The 20,245-nt window shown below is 46.7% G+C and overlaps 1 protein-coding gene across 1 annotated transcript in view; it reads left to right on the top strand.

Annotated features, from left to right (window-relative positions):
* Susd1 (sushi domain containing 1) overlaps positions 1 to 20,245 on the top strand; it is a 126,673-nt gene that overhangs the window by 87,310 nt on the left and 19,118 nt on the right. The window contains exons 11-12 of the mRNA XM_005362390.3: positions 8,012 to 8,103; positions 9,411 to 9,597. Of these exons, the coding sequence (XP_005362447.2) occupies positions 8,012 to 8,103; positions 9,411 to 9,597 (279 nt within the window). The remainder of the gene's footprint in view (positions 1 to 8,011; positions 8,104 to 9,410; positions 9,598 to 20,245) is intronic.

Genomic DNA, 20,245 nt, shown 5'->3' with positions numbered 1-20,245 from the left:
AGAGCTGTCGAGTCTCTGAGCTCACTTCCTCTTCCTCCCACCTACGTTCTAACCTATCAGGGCAAGCAGCTTCTTTATTTAATCAACCAATGACACTCCTCCCACCTACGTTCTAACCTATCAGGGCAAGCAGCTTCTTTATTTAATCAACCAATGACCTTCCTCCATCACACAGCCTTTCTAGTAGCAGACAGTGAAGGGTATCCTTTTATGTTATTTCTTAATGTTTTTGTGCTTGCAATATTCTTAGAGGCATACTCTCTCACCAGCTCAGCTATTTTCAGCTCATTCTTTTTGAGAGGATAAAATTCCACGGTAGAAAGGTGTGTTCGTTTATGAACGTGTATATTATTGAAGGATATTGAATTTCCCCCTTCAGAAAACACTCTATTAATGCGTACATGTGTAGTATTGCCTTACTGATTTTGAGAACTTCATTTTCACATTTTGACATCTACGAACTCTTAGAGTTGCCTTACAGCCAGCAGTCTGTCTGCTGGGGTCTTGTCTTTGCCCATGTGTCCCTCAGATTGGCCCTAACTCAGTGTCATGAGCTCTCTACAGTGTCATTTGCTGTATTTAGTTACAGACATCCGTGATGTTTGTGCCTTGTGTTTCATTCCTATTTTAGAAAATTTTCACGGTGCTTTGACCCAGAGACAAAGCATGCTGCATGTAGAAAAACCACAGAAACGCAACATGCTACATATAGAAAACCATAGGAACAACAGCAAGGTGTGACATCAGAATGGCTGTCAGCGGCTCACAAGAGAAGTTGGAAAAGAGGGAGTGCACTAAAGAAAGACTGGACTAGGGATGTGTCTCCGTCATAGAGTGATTGCATGCTTCACAGAAGATCCCTGGGTCCCATCCTCAGGTGCACTCGTGTGCGTGGACATACATACATACATACACACACATATACACAGTAAAAAAGGAAGGGAGGAGGAAGAAAGGGCCCCTCACTAAGACTCTAGGTAGCAGATATAATGACATCACATGAGCCGGGGAGATAGCGATGGCTCAGGGTGAGAGTGTGTGCTGGCTAGCTTCATGTCAACTTGACACAAACTAGAGTCATCAGAGAAGAGGGAACCTCAATAAGATGGGGCTATAGGCAGGCCTGTAGAGTATTTTCTTAATTAGTGAGTGATGGGGGAGGGCCCAGCCCATTGTGTGTGGAGCCTCCCCGGTCAGGTGGTCTCTGTTCTATAAGAAAGCAGGCCAAAGAAGCCATGGGGACCAAACCAGTAAGCAGCACTCCTCCATGGGCTCTTCAACAGTTTTGGCTCCAGATTCCTGCCACATTTTGAGTTCCTGTCTCCACTTCCTTTGATCAACAGCGATCTGGAAGTGTAAGGCAAATAAACCCTTTCTCTCCTATATTAATCAGAGTTCTCTAGAGTAGCAAAACTTATAGAATGAATATATGTGTGTGTGTATTTATGTGTGTGTGTGTGTGTGTGTGTGTGTGTGTGATTTATTAGAATCACTTAAAGTCTATGGTTCAACAAATCCAACAATGGCAGGCCATAAATTCCCAAGAAGCAGGCCCTAATGCCAGTGAAGGAACGGACTTGCTAGCAAGGCAAGAGCAAGCAGGCAAAGAGCAAAGGCTTCCTTCTTCCCTGGCCTTACATAGGCTTCCTGCAGAAGGCGTGGCCCAGACTAAAGCTGTGTTTTCCTGCCTCAAGACCCTAATTAAAGACTTGTGCCTTCCTGCCTTAAGATCCAGATCAAAGATGTGAGTCTTCCTGCCTCCAAGGTTCGGACTAGAAGTGGATTCACCCACTTCAAACCAAGCTAATGTCTCTCAGGGGTGTGTCCTCCATTTCTTGATTGTCGTTCATTCCAGATGTAGTTCCCGTTGACAACCAAGAATAGCCATCATGGCCCCTTCTTGCTTTTTCGTTATGGTGTTTCACAGCAGCAATAGAAGCCCTAATGAGGACGCTGTGTGCTAAGCTGCTTTTCTGTTCTTGTTATAAGACACCAAGGCAGCTTATGGGAGGAAGGATTGACTTGGTCTTATAGATTCAGAGGGATAAGAGCCTGTCACGGTGGGGAGACAGAGCAGTAAGCCCCAGGCATGGTGCCTGAAGCAAGAAACTAAGAGCTCGCCTCTTCAAAAGTTCAAAAGCAAGCTGGAAGCAGAGAGAGCAAGCTAGAATGGACACGACGCTGCTGTACCACCTAAACCTTTCCGAATAATCATCACCGACAAGGAGCCGAATGGGAGATAGTCCCGTTCAAACACCACACGGTGCAAGCATGAGGAGCAGCGCTCAAGTCTACAGAACCTGAGTGATCAGCCAGCATACTCATGTGTGTGCCCATAACCATAGCACTGTGGGAGCTGGGGCCAGGCCAGGAGGATCTCGGGCTTGTTGACTGCTGGCATAGGTACGGGTTCAGAGAGAGACGCTTTGTCAGGGCAATAAGGTGGAAACTGATAAGTCAAGATCCCTGCAGTCCTCCTCTGGTCTCCACACACATGGGGACCCCTCACCCCCACCCACTGCAGACACTGGTGCTGCAATTAAAAAGCGAGAAGTCTTAGACAGAAAACACGAATATATTTTAAGAATATTTCATCACATTCTGTTACATTTTTGTTTATAACATGATAAAAAAAATTAGTGTTTCGATCCGAAAAGCTCTTTCAGGCAGCATAATTTGATAAGATAAGAAAACGCTAATGATTGTTCATCGGGTAGAAGCTTTTCTTTTTTAATAATATACAAGATCCTGGTCTCTCATAAAAGAATGTTAGCTTACATTTGGTGAACTATGGCTGATCTGTGCATACGGAGGCAGGCCCCACATCTCTGTAAAGCTGAGTCTCAGGAGTGGGGCTTCCACGTCACGGTGCTTAGAAATCTCAAAAATCACAGAGATTGTGTCCGTTCCACGCAGACTAATAGTAAATGAAATCTTGCCAGGAAATCATTTTCACTAGCATCATACATGACCACTTTTCGTGTTTGAGTGCCCGAGAAATAACAACTGCTTTCCTCTGGGGCTAGGGACGGAACCCAGCACCTTGCATAGGGCCAGGCAGCTGCTCTCTGGTGCTGAGCTACACTCCAACCCTTACTTTATCTTAATTTGGAACTTTGCTTGTTAGACTTCCCCGGGTTAAAGGCCTGTTAGACTTCCCCTGGGAGTCACCTGTTCTGTTTTCTCCTATCTGGGCGCCATTACCGTTTTTTAGTACTCTAGTGATCAGGCCGTTTTATGTGCCCATCATCAAACACCTGTACTGAATGGCTTATGGGAGGAAAGGGTTCCGAAGTTTCTGTTCCTCCTGGCAGAGAGGGCATGGCAGAGCAGCGTCCACTGTGGTGGGCGTTGTGGCGGCAGCTGTTCCAGTGGATGTGGCTAGAGCTGAGCAGAGAGCAGGTGGAAGGTAGGGCCAGGCTACAGTTTACACAGATTGTGGCTGCTTCAGCCAGCCAATTTCTGTTGGTTGGTTGGTTGGTTGGTTGGTTTTTTTTTCGAGGCAGGGTTTCTGTGTAACAGCTTGGCTCCCCTGACACTCTCTCTGTAGACCAGCTGGCCTCAAACTCACAGAGATCCTCCTGCCTCTGACTCCCGAGTGCTGGGATTTAAGGACTGTACCTTCATGTCCAGCCAGCCAGCCAGCCAGCTAGCCAGCCAGTTTTTAAGAGCCTGGTGGTGCCCAATATCACCAGCAGTTGGGGAATTACTGTTCAGAGCGGGAACCTGTGGCAGTCGATTATTTCAGACTCAAACTTTTGGACCGCCATTTATTTTTTCAACCCCACTCCCCACCATTGTTTGAGCTTTCAAACTCGGATATTATATCTTTTTCCACACAGAAAAGTTAACTTTCTTTAGTCAGTTTTTTTTTTAAATTAATGTTTAGGTGCTGGAGAGATAGCTCAGTGCTTAAGAACGAACACTTGGCTAGTGTTTCAGAAGACCCAGGTTTGGTGCCCAGCACCCATATGGCAGCTCACAGCCATCTGTAACTCCAGTCCTAGAGGATCCAACACCCTCTTTTGGTCTGCCACAGACACCAGGCACTTATGTGGTGCACAAACCTACTTGCAGGCAGCAATACACATACAATAAAAAAATTTAAATTAAGGGTTTTTTTGTTTTGTTTTCTTGGTATGTCTTTCCTACCTAGGGTTATAGGACTATTCTATATTTATAGTATATTTTAAATTTTTGCTCAAGTCGAGAATATTTTTTTCTAATTGTATCAAGGGAGAAAACAAATATTGCTTATCCACTGATTTGACGTACTGTTTTCCTGTCTGTAAAGTCGCCAGTGGATAGGCCTAGTTATTGATTCTGCTTTTCCCATTGATCAGTTTGTTCGGCCCTTTACTAACAATAAAATATTTAATTACGCCAACATTCTGATTATGGCTGATATCACTCCGAGAGGGGCAAAACCTCTCCCCAAACTGCAAAGATTGCTTTTGAAAGGGGGGAGGGTACCTTTTTTTAAAGTATGAAGCATAGAAAAAACAGTATATAGAACATACCTATGGTTTCAGATTTTTATAGGGGGATGAGGTAAGTGAACTAGGAAAAAGATCAAGATCTCTGAAACCCCGTGGCTTAAAATGGCACAGAGTGACCGTCACGTGGTCGTGGAGGTCAGACACCTGAAGCCACGCTGGACTCCAGTCTGCTGGACTGCAGCCAATATGAAGGCAGGCCCGTGTGCCTTTAAGGGTCCAAGAGTAGGCCCCAGCTCCTTGCTCTCAGCTTCCCAGTTTGCTTTCCTGCCTCAGCTTGTGGTCCCACCTCCCATCAGTTTGCTCTCTTCTTGCAGCGTTTTGTCACCCACAGGGTCGCCCTGCGTAGTCTATGCTGCTCTGCCTCAACCGTCAAGTGCCAGGATGTGGAGGGTGTGCCGCCATCCCCCCCCCCCTCAGTCCTCCTCTTCCTCCTCCTTTTCATCTTCCCTCTTTGCCCCTTTTCCTTCCTTCCCTCCTGTGTGGTGTATGGTGTACGTGTGTGTGTGTGTGTGTATTGTGCGTGTATTGTGTGTATGTATTGTGTGTATTGTGTGTGTGTATTGTGTGTGTGTATTGTGTGTGCATGTGTATATGTGTGTGTATGTGTGTGTGTACCTGTGCATGCCATGCATGTGGAGGTCAGAGGTCAACATCAAGTGACTTCCTCAGCCACTTTCCACCTTAGTTTTTGACATGGAGCCTCTCACTGAACCGGGAGCTCACTAATTCAGCTGACCTGGCTGAATGAGCCACAGGGATCCGCCCATCTCCTCCCCTGCCTACGCAGTGATGCACTCACCTGGCTTTTTCTGTGGGTGCCAACACTTCATTGACTGAGCCACTTTCCACCCCTCCTCCCGCCCCCAGCTTCACATCGCCTTTCCTTAAACGGATCCTGTTTTTATTAGATCCTTGTTATTCTTCTGAGCCTGTCCGGATAATCCAGGCCGATCTGGTCCCGCCAGGCCTTGCTGCCTTGTAGGTCACAGGGCTGGGATCTCACATCTGAGGGCATCACCCGGATGATCGTGCTCTTCCCTGTGCACAGAAAGGAAAGCACTTGCTTTCGTGTTTCATCTGTCTGGATGTGTTTTTGCCAAGCTCCAGCGACGTTTGCCTGGCTTTCCTGTTGTCCCCAGGCAGTGTGCTGGCTCTTCCTTCTCTGAGGTTTTGCTGGCGCTCGTGTCCCTTTCCCGCTTTCATTTTGGCATTTGCCCCTCATTGTCTTCTTGCTTCTTGTCTAGAATGTTCTGACTAATACCAAATAATAGCCCCGAGACCAGACATCCTTGTATTGTTGGTAATTTCACAGAAGCTGCCTAATTATTCTGCCACTGAGCGTGGTAAATGCTAATAAACATGATTAAGCTAAGGGGCTTCTGAGAAGTTGAGTCCTTGTAAACCAGGATTTTAAGTCAGGAATGTATTTAAATGTAGTTGCCATTATGAATATAAAAGTAACCGCGTAGTCTCTTTTATCCTACTAATGGCTTTTCCAGTAATGAGTGTGGATTCTGGGAATCCATTTTTCTTGGGCATGCTGTTTTGTTTTGTGAACTGTGTGTGTTGGACCCTTAAAGGCACACGGGCTTGCCTACGTATTGGCTGCAGTCCAACAGACTGGAGGCCAACGGAGTTGACTACGTGACAGTCAACCTGTGAGCTGATATGTGCATACAATTTTACTCAAAAATAACAAACAACTGGGTATGCTGATTTGCACCTTTAATCTCGGCACTTAGAAGGCAGAGGCAGGTGGATCTCTTTGAGTTCCAGCTTAGCCCGGTCTACATAGTGAGACCCTATCTAAAAAAGTTAAATTAAAATTTTCTATGTATGAGTGTTTTGCACCTGTGTGTGTGTATGTGTGCCATGTGTGTACCTGGTGCGCATGGAGGTCAGAAGAGGGCACTGGATTCCCTGGGACAGGAATTACAGGTGTTTGTGAGCCGCCCTGTGGAGGCTGGGAACTGAACCCAGGTCCTCTGCAGGAGCAGCAAATGCTCCTAACAGTTGAGCCATCTCTCCAGCCCCTATCGGCTGCTTTGTACTTCTCTGTGTATATTAGGAAGCGAGTTTGACATAGACTGTTGAGTGTTTGCTTTGCCATCCCCTGGGCAGCTTAGACATCGTGAATCATCTGGTTACACTGAGTGAATTGGAAAACTTCTACTTTGTGTGTGATCTCGAACTGGTGGGATGGTATTGTTCATGCTGGCGCCTTTGACTGGGCCTGTAGCTCAGTAGTAGGATGCTTGCTAGTGCACGTGAGGTCCTGGCTTGAACCCTAGTACCACAAAAACAAAACAAACAATAGCATTAGTAATAGCACTAAGTAGTATTTGCAGTTTGAAGTGTCCAGAGACCTAGGCCTGCCTCCTGGGTCACTACTCCTGTTCGCTGCCACCATCTTTCCCTTACCCGGCAGTGGGCTCTGTCCCTCAGACACGAGGGACTTCCTTCCCTGCTGTTCTGGCAGCGTCTGAAGTGAGGTTGTGACTTGTCAAGCATGTTTTCTCTTTGTAAACGTGCTTAGCCCACACAGGAGGGTCAGTCACATCTACCAACTTGGCTTCACTCATAGGAACCTGTCCGGTTGGAGGTTTGCCCAGGAGAGCCCTGCTTCCCATGGGACTTCCCTTCCGGGTGCTTGGGAGTTGTATTTAAGGTTACTGCAGGGTTCCTATGAATCTGCCTAGCGTTTCAGCTGCATCCTGTCCAGTTTTGGGGGGCATCTTGGGAGTCGCCTCTGATACCAGGGTTTGCGGTAAGGAAGGCGGTCTGGTAGCTGTGTGTCTGGACCAAATCGTATGAGGCCGTGCGTTAGAGTTTAGATTGATGAGCACGAAAATCAGCAGATTCTGAGGACATGATGTGGACATGCAAGTCAGGGGAAACCCACTTAATCACAGAGGCCGGCTGCTCGAGGCAGCAGTTTTCACTTCCTCGGAGAGAGATTCTCTTACTGAGATGCTCCCTTTAGTTCAGAATTCAAACTGATGCCCCATTTATCCCAGTGATTTCTAAAGCCCATGGCAACAAGTTCTAACTTAAATTTAGTAAACCAAGGTTAACAGTGACTAGTCTAAACCTAGTAAACCAAGGCTGAGTGACTAGTCTAAACCAAGGTTGACAGTGATTTCTAAAGCCCATGGCAACAAGTTCTAACTTAAATTTAGTAAACCAAGGTTAACAGTGACTAGTCTAAACCTAGTAAACCAAGGCTGAGTGACTAGTCTAAACCAAGGTTGACAGTGTCTAGCCTATATATTTTAAGATGGATGCTCTGGCTGGGTTTTTGTTTTTTTTAGTTCTTAGATCCTCCCCAGGACCCTTTTACTTAAACACGGACACAATGTTCCTTGAAAGCTTCTGCCCTGACTTCTGAATCAAAACCCTGCTGAATCTGTCCTATGTAAATGCTTTTCCTGAGATAATATTTCAAGGAAGAGTTAGTGGTTTTGTGTTGTTTTTCCATGCAGTGTAAATCCAGTTCTTTCTTTCCTCTGCAGCCAAACAAACCATCACTAATATTTCAGTATATAATGAAACCTGCCTGAGATGGAGAAGCCTGAAGACGGCCAATGTACAAGAGCTGTATTTAGTAAGTTTTTAAAATTTGCCTTGCTTGCAGATGCGCACTGTGTGGAAGGTTTAGAACCTATCTAGGGCTGGAGAGATGGCTCAGCTGCTCTTTCAGAGAACCCAAGCTCAATTCTCAGCTCCCTCGTGGCAGCTCCTAATCATCTATAACTCCATTTCCAGAAAATTCACTACCCCTTTCTGACCAGGCATGCAAACATACACATGCATGTATGTAGGTAAAACACTCACACATATAAAATAAAATGAATACATTAAAAAATTTTTAATCTACAAGACTAAAAAAACGTGTTTGTATCTGCCATTGGCAGAAGGTGTATCATGGGGACTGAATGAGAAACAGTGAAGAGACACTCCTGCTGCTTGTCTGCAGAGCGACTCCTTGGGAGTGGTAAGAAAGCGCAGCCATTTCTTGAGTTGTGTGCCTTGGTACAGAATTGATGCTCAAGCAGAGTGTCTGGTAGGAGTCTGGTTATCTGTGGTCACGCTGGTGTCTCTGCAGAGTGCAGGGTCTATGTGTGTAGCTCAGACAGTCAAAGGGAACCTGGGAAGCTAGAAGATTCCTGAATGAAAGGTGGTCATGGGAAGAAAAGCTCTCCAGCTTCAGCTACTGGATGCCACCAAAAGGAATCAGGTTGTGCCTGGTTAGCTTCCTGATTTTCTCTCTAGGGAAATGTTCTTTGGCCGTGCTTCTGTGGCCTTGCCAAGAGAAAGGAACAGGCAGCCTGTGGAGGGGCCTCTGAGCTTTGCCTGTTTATTTTTGAGACAGTTTTACTATGTGTCCTAGGCTGGCCTTTCTAGACCAGCGCGGTGCAAGAAAAAGTGTGTGCTGCTCTTGCAGAAGCCTGGGGCTTGGTTCCCAGTACCCACACCCAAAGCTCACACCTGCCTGTGATTCCCACCCCAGGGGGTTCTGTGCCCTCTTTTGGCCTCTGTGGACACCTGCACAGAAGCACACACACACCCACTCCCCACACACATAAATAAAATATCAATAAATCTAGCCTCTTGAGGACTGCGATTACAACTATCAACCAGAATGATCAGTTGTGTATACTTTTACTATAAAATATATGTATGGTCCTCATGGTATTATAATCACTATCTGTACAAATATGTATAGCGTTGAGAATTTACTCTTAGCTTATTGTTGCATTTACTTCTTGGAAAAGCTCTAGGGGGCGGGGGAGAAGAGGGTGGGGGAGAAGAGGGTGGGGGAGAAGAGAACTCCTGGAAAAAAAGCGTAGGTCTCAAGGCATTCAGAACCTTCAAACCAGTGTTCCACCCTGTGACGGTTTTATCTTTCAGTTCCACATTTGGGGCCAGAGATGGTATCAGAAGGCATTTGTTCTGGAAATAGTCTTTAACATCACCAGTAGCAGCCAGGCCCCTGAGATCTGCCTGGACCTGCATCCGGGGACCAACTACAATGTCAGCCTTCAGGCTCTGTCTTCAGCACTTCCTGTGGTCATCTACCTGACAACCCAGATAGCAGGTAACAATAACAGCATTTGGATTAATGAAGTTACCACAGAGCTGTCGGTAGCCCACATACTACTGTGGCTTTCTGTCGTGATCAGTGAAGCTTGAAGAAGGGGGGAAAGATGTGGGATTGGAGAGGGGTACGAAGAGGCAGACAGCTGTGCCTACACTCTTTCATTATCTGAAACAAAATGTCAATTAAATTTAGATAGTATAAACCTGTGAGTTAAGTCCCTTCTGGGATGTTTGAAACAGTCAAAACATTTCAGCCAGGCATGGTGCTTCATATCTATGTCATAGCATTTGGAAGGTGGAGACAAGAGGGTCAGGAGTTCACAGTAAGTTTGAGGTCGGCCTGGGCCAAACCCCTAAATAAACCAAGCAGCAGCAGCAGCAGCAACAATAACAACCAACAAGTCTAAAACGTTTCATACCTAAAAAGATTTCTTGTAACACACTAAACTAGCATTCCAGTGGTAGTGAAATGGCCTGGCAATCAAATCGCTCTTTGTATAAGCACTGGGGGACCTGGCACTCACATAAAAAGTCAGGCATGTAACTCAGCGCTGGGGTCAGAGATACCAAGACTTACTGAATAGAGGAGCTCCAGGCTCAGTGCGAAACTTTGTCTCAAAAAATAAGGTGATGGTTCTGCTGTAACTGCCCCTAAGCCCGAGACTGGGATTTTTCCCTGGAGCCCACATGGTGGAGGACAGAACGCATCCCTCTAGTTGCCTTTTGACTTACACACACACACACACACACGTGCGCACACACTCACACAGTGCACGTTGTCAATAGACTTCTGGCACAACTGCCTCAGGGGTAGCTCAGGCCAGGAACACACCAGGCAGTCTACACCCCCAGTAAATTGCCTTCTGCTAACTTATCCCTGGCGTCTTCAAGTCTTTGAGCCCTGACCTCCAGCCCAAATGTAGCTTCCTGCTTTCTGTCTCAGTGAGGAATTAAAAATGCCGAGTGGAGACGTATTTATCCACACCTCTCATTCCTGCCTTGCTTCCTATCTAGCGCCTTCCCTTGTGGTCCCTGTTCCTATCTACAGCTGCTACCCCCTCAAGTGTGTGCTGGATCCCCGTCCCTTCTTGCCAACTTCCGTCCAGTGCAGAATTATTCCCAATGCCACCAAGGCCATTGCCACAACTTGTTTTAACAATGAGCCCGTACCACCCCCAGCTACATTGCTTTCTTCAGCCTTCCATCATACTTCCTGTAATAACCCAGGCTGGCTTCAACCACGTGATCCTCCTGCCTCGGTCTTCCAGGTGTTAGGGTTACAGGCATGTGAACCACGGCTTGTGTGGCAGTTTCTTCCCGCTTTCACTCACGGCTATCACTCTCCACGGCAAACTGTGACCTTAGCTTTCATCCTACTTTTAAAAGGGTCACTCAGCTGCTACGGTGCCTTCTAGAGAGTAAGAACGTGGCTGTGCCTGCTCACAGGTCTCCTGTGAGTTCTAAAGCTAGACTAGAATCCATTTTTTTTTTTTTTTAAGCACAGAGATTGTACTCCAACCCTGGACTACCTCCTTTAACCTGACTCATCTCCTTCCTCACCAGGCACTAACTCACCTTCTTGCTTTTTCTTAAATGGGTTAGAATTGTCCCTGCTCCAGGCTTTTCCATCTGCTGTTAACTCTTTCCTGCCTGGTCTCTCTGAGATTTCCCATGAGCACTCAGGTGTGATTGGTCCTACCCTGTCTCACTCTGCTCTCTTTTGCTACAGCTGACCACGGATTGGGTGGTTTACGAAGACTAGTTTCCTACAGCCCATTGTTTGGATGCTGGAAAGTGTGGGCTGGAGGGCAGCATCTGGTCAGAGGTAGTGGGGACCTTTGTGCTGGGCCATGACCTGGCAGAGGTATCACATGGTGAGGTGGAGAAAGTATAACCAGACTACTGGGTTTTCCTCAGACCAGCTCTCCAGATAACCCATGAATCCACAAATGGATGAGCCCACCGCAAGGACAAGACCCTCAAGACTCCGTCACCTCCCCAAAGTCCCACTTTTCAAATAAGTGATTTTTATCACTGGGGTGCTAATGTATGGTGTTGACTTCAGGCGTATGATATCTGGGGATCATATTTAAATCATAGCACCCTTGGAGAGGCTTCACCTGACCATCTTTTCAAAACCCCCCTCCTCACTCGCTACCGTATCACTTTCCTTTAAAGACTTTTAAACTCATGTTTATGGGTGTTTTGTTTGCGTGTATATCTGCACCCCAGAAGAGGTCATCGGATCCCATGGGACTACAGTTATAGATGATTGTGAACTGCCATGTGAATGTGGGGAATTGAACTCAGGACCTCTAGAAGAGCAGCCAGTGCTCCTAACCACTGAGCCATCTCTCCAGCCCCTACCCTATTACTTTCTCTCACTCACCCTCCTTGAATTTCTTCATAGAACTTGCTTTTTTGATCTTAAAAATTGTTTTATTAAATCTTTCTCTCCCTCTAAAAAGGGAGGTTTTGAAAGCAAAGGGTTTTTTCCCTCCCCTTTGTTCATTTCTATTTTGAATTCCTCAACAAATGCTAACGACACGTAGCACAATAAATCCATATTTGTCAAATAATAGCCGGAGGTAACTGATGCTGAGAAGTCAGATCTTATATCAAGAGAAATTCAGAGTATCTTGAGCCAGAGACAAATGATGCTCAATTGAGAGTTTATAGAGCAGAGTAACTCCCATCTCCTAGTCTCTGGTCCTTGTCGCTTTAAGAATATTTCAGTTATACCTCTTGGTTTTTGTTCTCTGTGTGTGCCGCAGGAGGGGGCTGGCCATGGATTATATGTATGTCAGAGGACAACTTGCAATAGGTATTTGTCTGTGTTTATGTCTTTTTACCTTGTTTTGAGACTACACGCCACACGAGTGTCCTGTGTCTGTGCTCATGGCCACCAGGGGACACTGTTGAGCTGTTCAAGTTCACTGGGGCAGCGCAGCCAGTTGAAATGTACTGAGATCAGGGAATGTATTATGAATGTATTACAGGGCTATTATGTGAACTTGCTTTAGAATTGGCAGGATTTGGGGGTTTTTTTCTTTAGTTTTTGTTTTTCTCTTAGCATGAAAATTCAAATTGGTAAGTGTTTATTAAAGAGTTGAGAGCAGGAAAAAACCCCTTTCGTCCCATAAAATTGAGAGAAAAGAGACTCCGATGATGCTGGTAATGAAAAGACACTCCAGATGTGTGTGGCACTGTTTCAGCAAAGCCAGGAACTTTCACTTGTTACCAGAAATGCTAGAGCAAGGATTTGAGTTTGGAAAACAGAGCGGATGCTTTCCCAGAAGAAAAGCGGATGGAATTTCTCCTCGGTGAGCCTCCCATCAAAAACTAAATCTTGCTGATGGGAAGGGGATGAACACAGAGCTTTAAATACAGTGCTGACCTCAGAGGAGATGAAGAGGAATGTAGAGGGGGCAGAGGAGGAGAGGCAGAGAGAGGGTGCTGGCTGGGGGTGGGAAGAGGAGGTAAGGGAAGTTTCTGGTTCCTGGTGTGTGAACTAAGGCTGCCCACTGAACAGAGTTCTTCAGAACAGGCCGGTTCATGCCCGTCTTTAGGGCTGGGAAGAGAACAAACAAGCTTCTGTCTTTGATGTAGACCCCAGAGAGGCAGAAGGAAGCGCCCTTGCACGTCGTTTAGACTGTTTTCTTGTTGGGTCTAAAAGCTTATAAGCTAAATTTTCTTTTCATAGAGTCAAGACAGGAAACGAGAGGAGGCTTAATAAAGTGGTGGTGGGGGTGGATGCTTCGGAGGGGGTGGGGGAGGGAGAGAACAAAGGCAGGTGTCCTTGTGAATGGGGTGACTGACTTCCTTTGTTCCACGAAGTCAGTCCTTTCTCGTTTCTCGTGGAACCAAGGAAGCTGGAGGAGAAAAGGGAAAAGGGATGGGAGGTAGTTTCTGGGTTTGACTTCAGTGCCAACGATGGCAACTTGCGTGGGGAGTTTCCCATCTCTGCTTGCCTTTGTAATAAGAAAGAGAAGGCACTCGTGCAGATGGGCAGGAAGGCAGCCAGGACTTCCCGCTCTCTCTGCCCTGCCTCTGGCACCCCTTCTCCATCACCGAGCGACACTGGGGGGCATCACGCAGGACTCATTCTCCTGAGTTGTTCTTCCACAGACTTCTGTTCCATTTGGGGTGGCCACCAGCTATTAAAGGGTTCTGTACCTGGTGTCCCCATTGTCCCTAACTGGTTCCAGAGTACCTCAGTGATCTTGGAAAGTTGCCCTGGTGTCAGCGGGGTTAAAGTTACTTTAGAGGTCTGGGTAGGGATTGGCTTTCGCCAAGTCTCTTTTCCTTTCAAAGCCCTTGGTAAATCAAAGCTCTTTGATTCCTAGAGACACAGTCTGGGGTCGGGCCAGAAGCTCCCTTTGCTTCTGTAGCCCATGCACTTCTCCCACTTCCCTGAAATACCCCAGTTCCTTTCCGTCCCCAGATCTCCAAAGTAAATGACTCAGTAGACACAGTAGACATGAGCATCTCTCCTCTCCACTCACTTGGTTCCCATTAGTCTTCATCGAGACCAGATGACCCATCGTGGAAGGAAATGAACTATTTGGGTCACTTTCTTGCATAGACTTTATAAAACGTGTGTGAGACCAGGTGTCCCAGCCTTTAGTCCCAGCAAATCTGGGACTTCAAGGCCAGTCTGCTGTGTACAAAGCAAGTTCCAGGACAGCTCCGGCTCAGAAAAACAAAACAAAAACAAAACAAACAAAAAAGTGCACGTGAAGGCTTCCTTAGATCAGAACCCCAAACATCAGAGTTGCTTACTGTAGGTGTGATGGGTGTGGCAGGACCACGCTGACACCCAGCACTTGAATGTGTCATGGGTGTGGCAGGACCATGCTGACACCCAGCTCTTGAATGCAGGCAGTATTTATGAACTGGTTACGCACAAATACCTACGCAAATGCTGAGGAGGATGTACAGGGCTGAACCTCACAGCTGTGCTGAGGGGTGGGGGAAGGCTTGTCTGACCTTGTGCTGGTGACTTATGGTGGATGGTCCCAGTGTTTTTGTGAGCTTCCATTGAGTGCATCGTGGTTGCGTGGAGCCAGCCTGAAGTTTAGCAAAGAGGTGTCTTCATTTTTCTTCCTACCCTTTTATTGTAGAAATCGCGGAAAGGCAGCGTTATGCCAAGTTCTCAGGTTGTAGAATTATGTTTTAATTTAATCTTTTGTACTCACATCATAAAATTGGGGCCTTTGCTTAACTTTTAGTACAGGTAAAATTTCCTCTTTTTTAAAAAAATCATTGTCATAAGTTTTAGGTGAAAAAAATTAAAACATTTGCATTTATAGCATCTCCTTTTATTGATTTGGTGATCTGCTTATTTTAACAGTGTTAATCTTTAGATATATATTATATACTTCCCATACCAAGATAATTTATTTTTTAATTTTCTTTTCATTATTTTTGACATTTAGACATTTTAACATATGTAAGGTATATGTATGGGTGAGCATGCATATATGTGTGTATGAGTGTGTGTGTGTGCACGTGTGTACATGTCTGTAAATATGGAAGCAAAAAGTTGGTGTGTAACTTTCTCTATTGTATTCCACCTTTTTATTTACTTATTTATCTATCTTTAGGCAGAACTTTGAGCTCAGTATTTTGATAAGACTGGTTAGCCAGAGAGTTCTTGCCTCTTCTACCTTCCCTAACCCCTAGCACTGAGGCTATACTGACATACCTGGATTACACATGGCTGTCAGGGACCCAAACTCAGATCCTTGGGCACTGGGGAAAGTATTGTATCTATCATGTGTCTCTCCAGCCAAACAGAAACTTGAAAATTTCATGTAACAAATTCTACTGATGTCTTAGAGTTTTGTTTTCTGAAGATGGATGCCAAGAAAAGATGTCCCCATCTCTGAAATTTAGGGGCATTTTTGTTCTCTAGTGTTTTCTTACCTTTGTAATAATCAAGGCTCATTTGGACCATGTTCTGACTTAAGACGTGAAGCTGAATCTACACGGGGATTTTCTTTTCCTCCATTCTTAAGCCCCTCCCACTCATCTTTTGAAATCGTGTCTGTGTTACATTCTCAGCTTGTTGGGTTGTGGTTTCCCGGGTTGCATGCTCTTCCCTGTTCTATATCTGTCATTTTGTCGTTACTTTTCTCTGGTCTCGTCAAGGTTTTCTTACACTGTCACCCCTGATGTCCTTTAGTGATTTGCTTCTAGCAAGAGGATTGAAGTTACTGGAGCTTCTGAACAGCGTGGAAACCTGCATCTGGCCTTGCTTCCACACCATGTGCTCAGGGCAAAGGGCTGCATTTCCTACCCTAGATAGGGCTGTTTTGTTTTGTTTTGCTTTGAGTTTGATGTAGTTTGGATCACTAAGAAGGACAATGGAATCGAGAGCAGATTTGCCCAGGACAGCAACTTGGGAGCTGAGGAACAACACTGGGTAACAGAGCGGAAAGTCATGTCAAAGTGTCGTGAGACTCAGCATGCTGAGGTTCAAGCCTCTGCATTTCGTAGGAATTGTAGGGTGTGGAACAGATCGAGCGAGGGATACCCAAAGCCTCCTAGAAACCACATGCTGATTGTCTGCCAGATGACAGCGGCATCTTCGAAACTGCACGCCGCATTCCACACCGGGAGCCGAGAACACACAGCCTTCCTGCTGTTCCCCTAGACCTGCCTTCTCCAAACCCAGTGAGCTTGCTTCTGTTCCTCTCCAGGGTGGAAGGAAGCTGGACAAATTGAAAGGGTAGTTGAGACGAGCTGAGCTAAGGTTAGTTATCTTGGAGGAGAACAGTGGAGCAGCTGAGAAGAGCGTGAGAGAGGTTGAGCAACACCCGTGATCAGTTTCTCCGGTTGGGCTGAATCACAGGAACTGTGGGATACGGGACTGTTGTTTTACTGTTCCTACTGACCACCACCAGCATGACGATGGCTCTCAGGCCTGAGGCCAAGTCTCAGCTGAAGGGGCTTGGTGCCCTGGCCTGGCCCGTTGCCTTTTCCTTCATCGCTTCTGCAGCCATCTTTCTCAAATGCAGCTCGAAATCTCTCTCTGGAGTTCTCTTGGCAGGCCCTCAACAAAGGCATTTTGTGAAGCCCGACCTGTAAGCAGGGCCTGTTCCCAGTGAGTCCCTTTCCTAGGGCTCTTGGCAGTGAGAGACTTGACCTGTGCCCCTGGATCTGGTGACTTCAGAAGCTCTTCTAGATTTAAGGTGGATTTTTTTTTTTTTTTTTTTTTTTTTTGGTTTTTCGAGACAGGGTTTCTCTGTGGCTTTGGAGCCTGTCCTGGAACTAGCTCTGTAGACCAGGCTGGTCTCGAACTCACAGAGATCCGCCTGCCTCTGCCTCCCGAGTGCTGACTTCCTTCCTGACAGCTCCACATGTCCGTCGGCCTCAGCACTAGAGATTGCACATGAGCTACTTCCAAACTTTCTCCAAGCTCTGCTGAGTGACCTCAGGGTGACTCACAGGCTCCTCCATCCTCTGTCTTCCATGTTGTCCTACCTCTCTGGCCCTCCTGAGACCGAAAGCATTCCTGACCTAGACCACTGACTTTGTGGTTTTCCAGTTCAAGTTCACCCTGTCTTCCATTCTTCCACTGTATTTCTAATTCAGGTCTTCTCTAGCTCTTTCGGTGGCCTCTTACTTCCTGAACCTCGGATCTGACCTAGGCTTCCCCGTTCCCCCCTGTTATCTGTCCCCACTGCCACAGCTCAGCTGGTGAGCCAAGGGTTGGGGATGTGCCTACATTCACAGCCCTTCTCCCACAAATGCATGAGAGCTACTTCTGGCCTGCCGCCAGACTTCCCTCCAATGCACACGCAGCTGTGTGTTCTGCCCTTCAGCAGAATATGAGGGTGGCTGGAAGCATTCTAAAATTAGTCAAGGCTCTTTGGGTTGTAAATGACAGGAACCAACTCAAAACAGCTTAAGCCCGTGGAACGTGTTGGATTGCAGATGGAAGGCCGGGAAGGGCTCTCACAGAAAGATCCGTCACAAACGGGCTGTCAGTGCCCCGTTGCTCTCGCTCCGCTGCTCTGCCTTCTTTTTGCCTGAGGTGTTTTTCACGGACCTGGAAAGATGGGCATTCCTGGCATATGTGGTGCTTCTTCCCAGCATTCTGTTCTGTCTACTCCACTTACCTAATTTTCTGACCTATCAGACCAAGCAGTTTTCTTTATTGATTAACCAATGAAACAACAGATTGACAAATGACCTTCCCAACACAGTGGGGATCCATAATCCCCAGGGCCTAGGCCAGACAGGGTTTGGAGAACGGTGGGTGACAGCCCCAGAGGAACTGTATGGGAGGGGGAGGAGCTGCTGCTGAGAAAATGGCTTCTTAAATTTATCTATTGTTTTTAAATATGACAGAAGGAAGACATTCAACACATTTAAACTGCTGTAATAGTTCAATAGAATTTGTGTTTCAGATTTGGGGAAGGATGAATATGGAGATGGTCAGCACCCTTTCCTCAAAAGACCCCGACTTGACCACGGCAGATTAACGAAGCATCTTGTAGATGTCGTTAGTCAATGACACCAGTGACACAGATCTTTCTTTCTGCACCAAATCCCATCGATTGGCTGACAATCATCTTTCAATGAGAAGCACTAGCATCATCCAGGGTGAATTTCTTCAAGCTGCTAACTGGTCAGATCAGGGAGCTTAAGCAGCCTTGGCCGCTCGAAGGGACACCCATCGTGACAGGCACCGCACCCTTCAGTGTGCTGATGAAGGATCAAAGTGGGCTTAGTTGTTCTTAGTCCCACTATATAGAGGGGCAGCTAGCGGCAAGAGGCACAGAAGCAAGAGCCTTTGATCTTATCCACTGTGTCAATATTATTTCTGTTCCTTCACTTTGCTTCGTCTCTCCGGGGTGAGCCACACTGGGGAGACCTCTGGTACGACAGAATAGTTGTGAAAACGGAGTCTTTGCCTGGAGCCAGCATGTTGTAAATTCTTTCTTCATTCAGTGTTTGAAAAATGGATGTTATTAATTCACTGAGTGGAAGATTTGGTGGAGCCAGGCATTTAAGAGATCTGTGAAGAGGGGTAATTAAGAAAGGTGACTAGCAGAGACTGTGTTCCCATTCTGCCTCTGCTAGAGGGCGTGGGTTCTGGGGCAGAGAAGTCACACTCAGTTTTCCCAACCCTAGACTGTCAAAAGTGTAGATGTCAAGAGTATTCGTCACACTGGTCCCAACTCTGAGTTTCAGAAAACTTCAACTACGCGTGAGAGTGAGGTAGAGGCTGGGCGGTGGCGCACGCCTTTAATCCCAGCACTTGGGAGGCAGAGGCAGGCGGATCTCCAAGTTCAAGGCCAGCCTGGTCTACAGAACGAGTTTCAAGACAAATAGGGTCACACAGAGAACGTCTGTCTCAAAAAAACAAACAACAACAAAAGTGAGATCGTGTCTGGTTACCGGTTTTGTTGCTGGCGAAACAGACTTGAACTGACACAAAAAGAAAGCTTCCGGAAACTCTGCCATCTTAAACTTGGCACGCCAGTTGCAGAGAGGTTGAGAGGATGTGTGGCTGTTGCAGGCCTGGCTCCGTACCGGCCTGATTCCGTTTGTCTAGTGCGTGGAGGAAGTGGAGTGGAAGTGGACTTGTGTCCGTGTGACACCCTGAAAAGAAAAAGCAGAAGGGAAACAAAAAAAAAACAGGTGGGGTCAGAGGGGGACAACACAGCCAAACACAGTTCGCCCCATGACTCATGTGGCTAGAAAGGCAGGTGAGCCTTTCTCAGAATTCTTTGGAGAAGATAGATGTTCCCATTGCAGAGATCAAGGTAGAAACAGCGGGAGAGGGAGAAAATGTTGGTGTCCACACATGTTGCCCATCTCGGTAGCTTTACTAGGAAGCCTCCATCGAAGTGAAGCATAGACAGGACGCATCTAGTATGACCAGTGCCCAATTTGCACGTCTTATGCTGCCCACAGGCAGACTGGCAACAGCTGCACTGACATCCTGGATGTAACTGCCAGCGATGTGGTAGAGCCCTGAGGTCAGCCAGTCAGTGTATTTTTCTCAGTCAGTGAAAAACCTCCAGGGAATCTGGTTTTCCAGAGCTGGGAAGCCAGGGAGGGTTGGCACACAGAGCGCCATGATTATAAATGATGCAAAAATCTGACCCACTGGTCTTTTGTACCATGCTAGTTTTCTTTCTGTTGCTGTGAGAAAATGCGCAGAGCTGAAAAAGGGACGGGTTTCTTTAGCTCACACTTTAGGGTACCTCAGGTGAGGGGTCCACGCTCGATGACTTCATAGTGGCTTACGTGGGGAAGTGTCCTTGTGCCTTAGCGGTCAGCACATGCAGAGTGGACCCTGTCTTGTTCCTTTCACGACAACCTACTTTCTTGGGAACCAACTCACTCCTTGAAACCAGCACCAGTCACTCCCAGGAGCATCACCCTCAGAGATCAACTAGGCCTTCTACCAGCTCTGCATCTGAAAGGTTCCACTTCTTACATCATCGCTCTGGACACAAAGCTTCCAATGTCTGAAGTTTTGGGAAACACCTTTAAACCATCTCCAAACCGTAGCACCTACTAACAAACATCAAAGCCAGGACCCCATCCCCATCTCCTGTGGGTGTTAGAACACGCTCATCACTTTATATGTATGTGTGTGTGTGTGTGTGTGTGTGTGTGTGTGT

This window comes from Microtus ochrogaster, linkage group LG5, assembly GCF_000317375.1.
Source record: "Microtus ochrogaster isolate Prairie Vole_2 linkage group LG5, MicOch1.0, whole genome shotgun sequence".
NCBI classification, from domain to species: domain Eukaryota; kingdom Metazoa; phylum Chordata; class Mammalia; order Rodentia; family Cricetidae; genus Microtus; species Microtus ochrogaster.
Note: the sequence above shows the minus strand (reverse complement) of the source record. Positions and strands in the feature narration are given on the sequence as shown.